The 12,145-nt window shown below is 48.6% G+C and overlaps 1 protein-coding gene across 1 annotated transcript in view; it reads right to left on the bottom strand.

Annotated features, from left to right (window-relative positions):
- Positions 1 to 2,141: 2,141 nt before the first annotated feature.
- LOC116971607 (transmembrane protease serine 11D-like) overlaps positions 2,142 to 12,145 on the bottom strand; it is a 72,330-nt gene continuing 62,326 nt past the window's right edge. The window contains exons 11-12 of the mRNA XM_033018842.1: positions 7,282 to 7,418; positions 2,142 to 2,318 (exon numbers count right to left, since the gene is read on the bottom strand). Coding sequence (XP_032874733.1) covers positions 2,157 to 2,318; positions 7,282 to 7,418 — 299 coding nt within the window. The 3' untranslated portion in view covers positions 2,142 to 2,156. The remainder of the gene's footprint in view (positions 2,319 to 7,281; positions 7,419 to 12,145) is intronic.

The following is a 12,145-nucleotide window of genomic DNA, read 5'->3' on the forward strand; positions in this document are numbered from 1 at the left end:
AGTTATTTATAATATATTAACCATTTAGATGAAGGCATTAAATGTGACATCAAGTTTGCAGATGATACAAAGCTGGGTGACAGTGTGAGCTACGCGGCTGCAGGGTGACTTGGACAGGTTGGGTGAGTGGGCAGATGCATATATGATTTGGATAAATGTGTGGTTATCCACTTTGTTGACAAGAACAGGAAAGCAGATTATTATCTGAATGGTGTCAGATTAGGAGAAGGGGAGGTGTAACGAGACCTGGGTGTCCTTATACATTAGTCACTGAAAGTAAACATGCAGGTACAGCAGGCAATGAAGAAAGCCTGTCGCATGTTGGCCATCATTGCGAGAAGATTTGAGTTTAGGAGCAAAGAGCTCCTACTGCAGTTGTACAGGGTCCTAGTGAGACAACAGCTGGAGTATTGTGTGGAATTTTGGTCTCCTAATTTGAGGAAGGACATTCTTGCTGTTGTGAGAGTGCAGCGTAGGTTCGCCAACTTAAATCCAAGGATGGTGGGACTGACGTATGATGAAAGAATGGGTTGTCTGGGATTCTATTCATTTAGAAGGATGAGAGGAGATCTTATAGAAACATATAAAATTCTTAAAGGATTGGACAGGCTAGATGCAGGAAAAATGTTCCCTTTTTTTTAATGGAATCCAGAACCAGGGGTCACAGTTTAAGAATTAGGGGTAGGCCATTTAGGACTGGGATGAGGAAAAACTTTTTCACCCAGAGAGTTGTGAATCTGTGGAATTCTCTGCCACAGGAGGCAGTGGAGGTCAATTCACTGGATGTTTTCAAGGGAGATTTAGCTCTGAGGGCTAACGGAATCAAGAGTTATGGGGAAAAAGCAGGAACAGGGTACTGATTTTAGATGATCAGCCATGACCATATTGAAAGGTGGTGCTGGCTCAAAGGGCCAAATGGCCTACTCCTGCACCTATCTTACTATGTTTCTATGAGAGAGGAAAGATTTAGTAGGAACCGGAAGGGCACCATTTTCACATAGTGGGTATATGGTGGGTATATGAAACGAGCTGCCTGAGGAGGTACTCGAGGCTGGTATTATAACAATCAATCAATCACATACACAACAAAATGGAGTGAAATGAACTTGCCAGCAGCGGTACAATCAAAAAATAACACACAATACACAATAACATTTATCACAAACATCCACCACAGCATTCTTCACTGTGGTGGAAGGCACAAAGTACAGTCAGCCCTCCTCCTTGTTCACCCGTGGTCGGGGCCATAAACCTCCGCAGTCGCCACTTTTACATTACAGCATTTAAATGACACTTGGACAGATACATGGATGGGAAAAGTTTGGAGGCGTATGGACCAAAAGTGGGCAGGTGTGACTAGTGTAGATGGGGCATGTTGGTTGGCACACACGATTTGGGCCGAAGGGCCTGTTTCCACTTTGTATGACTGACTCTAATTAGCTTTGATATAAAAATTCAACTTCTTTCTTTTATTCTGTTAAATAATCATTGGAATATATAATTTACAGTTTATATCTGATCACTAGCCTTTACACAGCAGGAGGGGTGAGCATATTTGTTACATCATAACTTAGTCGCCACTTTAGTGTTAAATATTACTCTAGAATCAGGATTGACGTCAAAATGACCTTTTATTAGTTTGAAATTTCATGTCAGTTTTCAAAGGAAACAAAACCATTGTAGGTGTAAAATAATGAGCTTACACTGAGGGGCAGACTCCAATGCTGATGGTAGACACAAGATGCTGGAGTAACTCAGCGGGTCAGGCATCATCTGTGGAGAACATGGATAGGTGACGTTTCACAGAGTGCTGGAGTAACTCAGCGGGTCAGGCAGCATCTGTGGAGAACATGGATAGGTGACGTGTTCGAGTCGAGACCCTTCTTCAGACTCGGGAGGGGGAAACTAGAGGTATGTGGAAGGGTATGGTGTGAAAATGACAGATCCAGAGATAGGGGGTGGAGCAGACCTCAGGGTGAGGTGCTGGTAGGTTCATTCCCCAGTCTGTGCCCACACCCCAGGGTGGGGGAGAGATCCTTGTGTAGGGGGGAGGGGAGGAAACACCAGGGTGGGGGAGGAGCACCCCAGGGTGGGGGAGGAGCACCCCAGGGTGGGGGGTGAGGTGAGGGAGACGTCAGGAAGAGGTGCTGGCTGGATCACACCCCTGTCTGTTGTTCTACCCAGTCTCTCACGGCTGTCACACGCGTGTAGACGCCAGGGAAGTTGGGCAGAGCACATTCGTTGCCAAAGCTGACGATTCCCGCCAGGAACCAGGTTCCTCTCGAGTCACTGCAGGCCAAGGGTCCTCCAGAATCCCCCTGTGACAAAGCAAGGCAGACGTCAAGTCAAGTTTATTCATCACATACACATACAAGATGTGCAGTGAAATGAAAAGTGGCAATGCTCGCGGACTTTGTGCAAAAAGACAAACAAACAAACAACCAAACAAACTACAAACAGAATGGAACAGAATCACATATTCTTTTACATATTAAATATTGTGGGTGGAAGGAAAAAGGGATGTAATGTAAAAAACAGCAATTAAAAAAAAGCAGTAGAGTGGTTCAGTAAAGTTAGTCTCTGGTGAGATAGGAGATTACAGTCCTAATGGCCTCTGGGAAGAAACTCCTTCTCAACCTCTCCGTTCTCATAGCATAACAACGGAGGCGCTTGCCTGAACGTAGCAGCTGGAACAGTCCGTTGCAGGGGTGGAAGGGGTCTCCCATGATCTTATTGGCCCTGGAGTTGCACCACCTGATGTACAGTTCCTGCAGAGGGGCGAGTGAAATTTCCTTAGTGCGTTCGGCCGAACGTACTACTCTCTGCAGAGCCTTCTTGTCCTGGGCAGAGCAATTCCCAAACCAGATTGTGATATTTCCGGACAAGATGCTTTCCACAGCCGCTGTGTAGAGTGTGAGTGGCGGACATCGAGTGAACACGTGACTGATCCTCAGCTCGTGAGCTGCTTCACCCGTTACAAAATAACGTCACCTTTACATTCAATCATAGGACACAGAACAGTCCAGCCCAGGCACAGGCTCCTCACCCCAATGTTGGTGCCAGACATGATGCCAAGACCATTATCAACCTGCACGTGATCCATATCCCTCCATTCCCTGCATATCCATGAGCCTATCAGGCTCGTGCCATGAGGAATTACTCCGGGTAGGCCCTGGGCTGTCAGTTGACTTTTAAAAATCCACGCACGCGCAGAAAATGGTGAAACCGCGCATGCGGAGATCGGTCTCCTCTCCTGTGGGCGTGCGCAGCACCTTGTGCACAGTCCACCGTGTAAAGGCAGGATTTTAGCTGCTTTTATTGCCCATTGTACGTGAAGGCTTGAAGCAGCGTCCACGGCACGTGAGTTGTACGTAGTTACGTGTATTACACGTACTGTGGATAAAAGGCACGGGAGAAATATGACCACCTAAGATCCATTATTAAAATAATAACCATTTAATAATAAATACTGATTTAGTAAATGAATTAGAAATCTTTACTATTTACATTTACTAATTACCTTTTTATAATTTTAATCAGACTACCTTGCCTACCCCGACTGCACATGCCTGTTAAGATCTAAAAGCCTCTTAAACACCACGATCGTATCTGCCTCCACCACCACCCCTGGCAGCATGTTCCAGGCACCCACCACCCTCCGTGAAAAACACTTGCCCCACACATCTCCTTTAAACTTTGCCCCTCTCGCCTTAAACCTATGTCCTCAAGTATCTTATTATCCCATTCTAGGAAAAGGTTCTGACTGTCTATCATATCTATGCCTCTCATAACTTTAGAAACTCTCTCAGGTCTCCCCGCAACTTCTAAAGCTCTAGAGAAAACAATCCATGTCTGTCCAACCACTCTCGGTAGCTAATACCCTCTCATCCAGGCAGCCTGCTCGTAAAACTCCTCTGCACCCTCGCCAAAGCCCCCACATCTGTGGTAGTGACAGAGTGGCAGAGTGATAGTGATATAGACACAGACACACAGACTCACAGACACACAGACACACAGACTCAGACTCACAGACACACAGACACACAGACTCACAGACACACAGACTCACAGACTCACAGACACACAGACACACAGACTCACAGACACACAGACACACTCACAGAATCACAAACTCACAGACACACAGACTCATAGACACACAGACACACAGACTCACACTCACAGACACACAGACTCACACTCACAGACACACTCAGACACACTCAGACACATACAGCATGGAAATAGGCCCTTCTCCACAACTAGCCGGCAAATTTCCCCATATCCCTCTAAATCTGTCCTATCCATCGACCCATTTAAATATTTCTTAAACTTTGCGATGGCAACTGCCTCAACAACCTCCTCCAGCAGTTTAGTCCAGACACCCACCATCATTTATGTAAAAATCTTACCCCTTAGATTTTTATTAAATCTATCCCCCCTTCACCTTAAACCAATGTCCTCATTCCTGATTCCCCTACGCTGGGCAAGAGACTCTGTGTGTTTACCCAATCTATTCATCTCATGATTTTATACACCTCTATAAGATCACCCTTCATCCTCCTGCGCTTCAAGGAATAGAGTCCCAGCCTACTCAACCACTCCCTATAGCTCAGGCCCTCAAGTCCTGGCAACATCCTCGTAAATCTTTTCTGAACCCTTTCAAGCTTGACAATATCTTTCCTATAACATGATGCCCAGAACTGAACACAATTTTCTAAATGCAGCCTCACCAACGTCTTATACAACTGTAACATGATCTCCCAACTTCCATACTTAATACTTTGACTGATGATGGTCAAAGTGCCAAAAGCCTTGTTGACCACCTTATCTACCTGCGACTCCACCTTCAAGGAACTGTGCACCTGTACTCCTAGATCCCTCTGCTCTACAACACTACCCAGAAGCCAACCATTCACTGTGTAGGTCCTGTACTTGTTCAATATCCCAAAATGCAACACCTCACACTTCTCTGTATTAAATTCCATCAACCATTCCTCTGCCCACCTGGCCAATCGATCCAGATCCTGTTGCATTCGTTCACAACAATCTTCACTATCTGCAAAACCACCCACTTTTGTATCATCAGCAAACTTGCTAAACTTGCCCTGTATGTTCTCATCCAAATCATTGATGTAGATGACAAACAGTAACGGGCCCAGCATCGAATCCTGAGTCACACCACTAGTCACGTTCGAGACTAGTTCGAGAAGCAACCTTCCACCATCACCCACTGCTTCCTTCCATGGAGCCAATTTTCTATCCATTCAGCTATCTCTCCTTGGATCCCATGTGATCTAACCTTCCAGAGCAGTCTGCCATGCGAAACCTCGTCAAATGGTTTGCTGAAGACCATGTACACAACATCTACAGCTCTGTCCTCATCCACCTTTTTGGTCACGTCTTCAAAAAAGTGAATGAGTTTCATGAGACACGTCATCCCATGTACAAAACGATGCGGACTCTCCCTAATCAGCCCTTGTCCATCTAAGTGCCTGCATCTGAACATGTATCTTCTGCTTTCTCATCCTTTGGCTTTGGAAACCGTTGCTGTGGCCCCATCATGATTGAGCTTGATCTCCCAGCTCTAGTGCCGAGGACAGAACCATCACAGCCCCCACCACCACCCCCATCCACCCAATACCCACCCCCCCAACCAACCGATCACCCACTACCCACCCACTACCCATCCACCGCCCCCACCAACCGCCCACCCACCTCCACTACCCCCACGTTAAATAAACCCCTCATCTCGGCTTTAATTCCAGTACACCTCGTCTGCAACTTCTGTATGTACATGATTGTTCGTTATGTTTATTGAATATAAATATCGTATATATGCCATATTTAGACTTTAGAGTTAGAGTTGAAATAGGTCATGGGCCCCTCCGAGTCCACGCCGACCAGCGATCCTCGCACACTAATACTATCCCACACACACTAGGGACTATTTACAACTTACCAAAGCCAATTAACCGACAAACCTGCATATCTTTGGCATGTGGGAGGAAATCCGGAGAAAATCCATGCAGTGACAACATACAAATTCCATACAGACAGCACCCCTAGCCAGGATAGAACCAGGGTCTCTGGTGCTCTTTTATAGCTCTCTTATCTATCTATATTACTAAAAGTCTCATCTTAACCACTTCCTGTTGCAATGCATATTGATTTTAGAAATAAACGCTACCATATAACCATATAACAATTACAGCACGGAAACAGGCCATCTCGGCCCTACAAGTCCGTGCCGAACAATTATTTTCCCTTAGTCCCACCTGCCTGCACTCATACCATAACCCTCCATTCCCTTCTCATCCATATGCCTATCCAATTTATTTTTAAATGATAACAACGAACCTGCCTCCACCACTTCCACTGGAAGCTACCACTTACAGCTGTGAGATTTGGCCACCTTATTCAGAATCCTTCACATCTGGGCAGGACAAGAGGGTTTTTCCATCGATGAGAAATAAAAGCCTTATTAATGTTTAAAAAATGTTGAGATTCTCTCTCATGTCAATCACTCCATGAAGGCCGCGCCTGTTCTGGTGGGAGGGGGAGGGACCCCCCGCGGTTATTCAAATGACGCAGAAAGAACAAGCAAGTCGGGCCCCGCACTTGCCCCAGGTCAGCGCATGGTGGACAGGCTGAGCCCAGCGACTGGACCTGGACCTGGGCTGAAGCAGAGCCTGGAGCTAGAGTGAGAGAGTATTGTGTTCGGGAACCAGCCCTCCCTGTGATGCCGCTCGCCCCCCCCACCCACCCACCCCTCAAACTATACCCGCTCCCTCTTTGCCCACCCGCCCGCTCTTCCCATCCCACTCCCTCTCTGCCCTCTGTCTCTGCCTCTGCCCTCTCCCTCTGCCCCTGCCCCTGCCCTCCCTCTGCCACTGTCCCTTCCCTCCCTCTACCCCTTCCCTCTCTCTGCCCCTACCCTCTCTCCCTCCTTAGCCGCGTCTGCGAGTTGGGGGTTATGCGTGAGTGGATAGGGCGGGGATGGGGTAAAAGGAATGAATGAATAATATTAATATAATATTAAGGGGTATGGTTAGTGTGTGTATGTGTGGGGGGGGGGGGGGGTTAGTGGGTGTGTGATGCCGCAGACTGCCCCTCCCCCCTCCCACCCGCAACCGCGCATTGAGGGGACGGGACCCAACAGGTCCCACTTGGTCTAGTATAAACTAAAGCTACTTGCTGAAGTCACTCATTGCTGCCAGTAATGTACACAGAATCTACATCATTTTTACTCGGTAAATGTGAATAAAATGGTAAGGGTACCTGACATGAATCTACTCCTCCCGTTAATACGCCAGCACACAGCATTCTCGGGGTGAAGCCGAGTCCGTAGGCATTCCTGCATGTTTGGTCATCAATAACCGACACTGCTGCTTCTTGTAGGATGTTGGGAAAGGATCCTGGAAAAAACAATTTAAACACTAAAGTCGTCACATCACTGAGGTGCAGCAGTACATCGGATAAAGGTATTAACTGTGTTATACACAGAGTGCTGGAGTAACTCAGCGGGTCAGGCAGCATCTGTGGAGAACATGGATAGGTGACGTTTCACAGAGTGCTGGAGTAACTCAGCGGGTCAGGCAGCATCTGTGGAGAACATGGATAGGTGATGTTTCACAGAGTGCTGGAGTAACTCAGCGGGTCAGGCAGCATCTGTGGAGAACATGGATAGGTGATGTTTCACAGAATGCTGGAGTAACTCAGCGGGTCAGGCAGCATCTGTGGAGAACAGGGTGTCACGGTGGCGCAGAGTTAGAGTTGCTGCCTCACAGCACCAGAGACCCGGGTTCCATCCTGACTACGGGCGCTGTCTGTACGGAGTTTGCACGTTCTCCCTGTGACCACGTGGGTTTTCTCCGGGTGCTATGGTTTCCTCCCACATTCCAAAGACATACAGGTTTGTAGGTTGATTGACTTTGGTATAAATAATTGTTAAAATATTGTCGCTAGTGTGTGTAGAATTGTGTTGTGTGCGGGGAGTGCCCCCACCCCCCCTTTTCTGTCCGGAGTGGCCAGAGACATCGGGAGTCAGACGGGAGCAGCGCCCCCAGGCCCACAGCCAGCTCGGAGAAGCAGCGCTAAATCCAGCTCAACTCTGCCTGCCTGGACTGATGGGACACCAGCCCGGAGCCCTGGAGTTAGTGCTGCTTCGTGCGCTGGCAGCAAGCCTGGGCCGTCACTCCCGTTTGTCCAGAGCTGTAGGTTAACCCAGCGAGACAGGCAGAGTTGAGCTGGAGTTGGCGTTGATTCTCCGCGCTGGCTGTGGGCCTGTGGGCGCTGTTCCCATCTGACTAGGTCTGCTTTCACCGCCATACGAATGCCAAGCAGTACCAGAGGCAACCGTTCACTCCAGTTCGACGCATCTCCTCCGGCTGCCAGAGCGGCTTTCAACTGGCGATGGAATCGTTCAATCAGGCCATTCGCTTGTGGATGATACGCCGTCGTTCAAATCTGGTCCGTACCTAAAAGATCGGTTAGTGTTTGAAGCAGCACAGACTCGAATTGCGATCCTCGGCCTGTTGTGATCGCACTTGGGACCCCAAAGGCCCAAGTCCATCGGTCAACAAAAGCGCGGGCTATTGTCTCTTCTGAGATGTTATGACTGGGATAGCACCTTGTGAGCCGGTCTTCACAAGTGAACAGATATGTGTCGTTTGACAGTGGGAGGGGGCCGAACAAGTCCAGGTGCACGTGCGCGAAACGGGTGTTCGGTTCGAGAAATTCGCCGAAAGGGGTCCAAGTGCGTCTGGAGATTTTGGATTGTAGACACGGTAGACAAGTCTTTGCCCATAATCCAACATACCGCTTGATGAAATGTCAGATGAAACGTCCGGAGATTCGTTTTATCGTCGCCTTCTTGCCCGGATGTGATAAGTTGTGCAGCGCGCTGAAAATTTCACGACGCATTGCCCCAGGCACAAACGGCCTAGGTTTGCCAATGGAAGTGTTACATATGATGGTTTCTCTCATGTCCAAGAATGCCAGAGGCTCCCACCTGCTGTTTACACTCTGCTCCATGACAGCTCGCACGGCATTGACAGAGGCATCAGTGGTGAGTGAAAATAAGGCATTGGGCCTCTGATGGACATCTTCCAATTTTAGGGCTGTGTGCATCCGGTGCTAATGGATCAGATAGGGATCAGTATGCTGGATCTGAGCCTTGGCATAAAAATCGATGAGTGTGGCCGCATTCAGGGCATCCATCTCCAGTCTTGATAGGGCGTCAGCAGCCGGACTTGCTTTTCCTTGAATGTGCCTGATGTCACTGGAGAATTGCAGAACAAAGTCCGTGGCGGATTTCCCGCAGTGAATACCTCCCGCACTTGTACGAGCAGTGTAAGTGAGTGGTTGGTGATCCATATAAATAGTGAAGGGACGGCCTTCCAACAGATGGCGGACATGCTTGACGGTGATGTACATAGCCAAAGGTTCTCGCCCGAATGTACCGTACTTCACCTGAGTGGGTGATAGTTTTGCCGAAAAGAATGCCAGATGCTCCCACCTGCCATAGACTCACTGCCTCATGACGGCGCCCAGGGCGTTGACGGAGGGATCAGTGGTGAGTGAGAATAAGGCATTGGTCCTCTGATGGACCAGCATAGTTGCGTCGGCGAGAGTCCTCTTAGTGGCGTTGAAGACTTGCACTGCATCCTCGGGTAAACTCAATCTTTGAAGATGATTTGTCCGAACCTTTGAGTAAGTTGGTCAAGGGTAAATGGGAACCTACGGCGTTGGGTAGAAAGCTGCGGTAGAAATTCATCATCACCAAAAATCGCCATAATTGGTTTAACGAATTTGGCATTGGATAATTTTGGATCTCCTGCACCTTTGATTCACTGGACAGGATGCCGTTCTCCGTCACGCAATGCCCGAGGAAAGTGAGTTTGCGAGCGTCAGACACGCATTTGTTCGTGTTAATGACAATACCATAGTCATAGAGACGCCGGAACAGTAATCCAAGGTGTTCCTTGTGTTCGTATTAGCTGGAGCTCGCTACCAACACGTCGTCGATGTAAGCGTAGATGAAATCGAGGCCGGAGAATACATACGTGGTCCATGAAAGGCTGGGAGGATTGTGCTGCGTTCCGTAAACCAAGCAGCATCCGTGGAAATTCGAACGTCCCGAACGGATTGACCACGGCTAACTTGGGAATATTGGCAGGCTCAACCGGAATTTGATTATAGGCACGCACAAGATCGATGCTTGCGAACACCCGCTTACCCTGTAGGCTTGCAGAGAAACCCTGCAAATGTGGGATGCTGTATCGATCTGGAATAGTGGCATTGTTTAGTGAACAGTAGTCGCCACAGACTCACCAATCTCCAGGAGACTTCTTCCGAACCATGTGAAGAGGTGATGCCCAGCAGCTCCTAGACCTACGGATGCTCCTGAGCTCCAACATATGATCAAATTCTGCCTTTGCCACCTTGAGGCGATCCACGGGTAATCTGCGCACTCTTGCTGAAACTGGAGGGCCGCGTGTCTGAATATGATGCATGACAGAGTGTTTGATATCGTAATGCCGGTAAGACGGAGTTATGAGTTGCGGAAATTGTTTCAGTACCTCCTTATATGGGCCGGTGCTGGGTTGGTGGCTGGTAAGGTGAGAGATAGTCATTGCCAGACGGCAGATGCAGTTCACCTGTGCACGAGTGCAGCAATCACTCACGCGGCGATTCACTCGCAAAGAAAAGTGTAAAAAAAAATCCGCTCCGATAATAGGTTTTGATACATCGGCGAATGTAAAAATCCAGCAAAACGTTTTCTGCGGACCAAAGTCGAGCATGACTGATTTCTGACCGAATGTCCGTATGCTAGAATTGTTCGCAGCAGTGAGAACGCATCCAGGTTTCAGGTATAAACTCTCTTGGGAACTGGGAGGAACGACCGATAACTCGAGGCCGGAGTCAATGAGATATTGCATACCCGAGAGGCGGTCGGTGAGAAAAAGGCATTGGCTAGTTTGCCAACTGGCAGCAGTCGCCTCTACAGCGGGGCCTCTTTGTTTCGGGTGGGAGGAGAGTTAGAAGTGAGTCAGAGGGGGAAAACAGTTGAAAAGGAGAGGCAAAGCACAGGCAGACTTTACTCAGTGCTCCCGTGGATTTTGAAGCAACAACAACAACGAGAAGCAGGAGAAAGCACTGATTGGCTCTAGCCCGAGTGGGAGGAGAGTTCGAAGTGAGTCAGAGGGGGGGAAACAGTTTAAAACTGAGGAATTTGGTTTGTAAATTGGTAAATTAGGCAATTTATCAATCAATATAAGCAAGACGGCTCTTAGGGAGTGGAAGGGAGCGGCCTTGTGATGGAAGTGCCCTGTGAGAAAAGTGTGAGTCTTCGGCTCGAGAGTCTTTGGCGAGGAGGCTGAGGAGAGGAGGCATCGCAAAACACTGGAGAGGGAGAGACGAAAGAAGGAGATATCAGGCAAGCTGATTCAGTGTGATGCTTGCAGTATGTGGGAGATCAAGGACACAGCTGGTGCCTCTGGCTGCTACAAATGTGAGAAGTGCATCCAGGTACAGCTCCTGAAGGACCGTGTTGGGGAACTGGAGAAGCAAGTGGATGACCTCAGGTTCGTCCGAGAAACTGAGTCGTTCCTCGACAACTCCTACAGTAAGATTGTTACACCTAAGGTACTGGAAGAGAGAACGTTGATGATGCTGAGAAAGGGAGGGAAGCATGGAATGCAAAGGTCCCCGGGTGTTGTACCTCTTGTGAACAAGTTCACCCACTTAGAAGCTGTCGGGACAGAAGACATCATCACACTGAGTGGCGGACTGGCTTGCGAAGCAAATAGGGCTGTTGAGCCAAAACCAAAGAGGCCAAAGTCAGGCAACGCCATTGTAGTTGGAGACTCCATTGTGAGAGGTACGGACAGGGGTTTCTGCGGCAACAGACGGGATTTGAGGATGGTGTGCAGCCTTCCTGGTGCCAGGATCCAGGATGTCATGGACAGAGTGCAGAAAATCCTCAAGGGCAAAGGTGAACAGCCGGAAGTGGTAGTGCATGTCGGCACAAACGATGTCGGAAAGAAGGGGATGAATATTCTGCAGCGTGACGTTAGAGAGCTCGGAAAAATACTGAAAAGCAGGATCTCCAGGGTTGTTATCCCCGGTTTGCTTCCAGTTC

The sequence above is a fragment of the Amblyraja radiata genome, chromosome 3 (genome assembly GCF_010909765.2).
Source record: "Amblyraja radiata isolate CabotCenter1 chromosome 3, sAmbRad1.1.pri, whole genome shotgun sequence".
In the NCBI taxonomy this organism is placed as follows: domain Eukaryota; kingdom Metazoa; phylum Chordata; class Chondrichthyes; order Rajiformes; family Rajidae; genus Amblyraja; species Amblyraja radiata.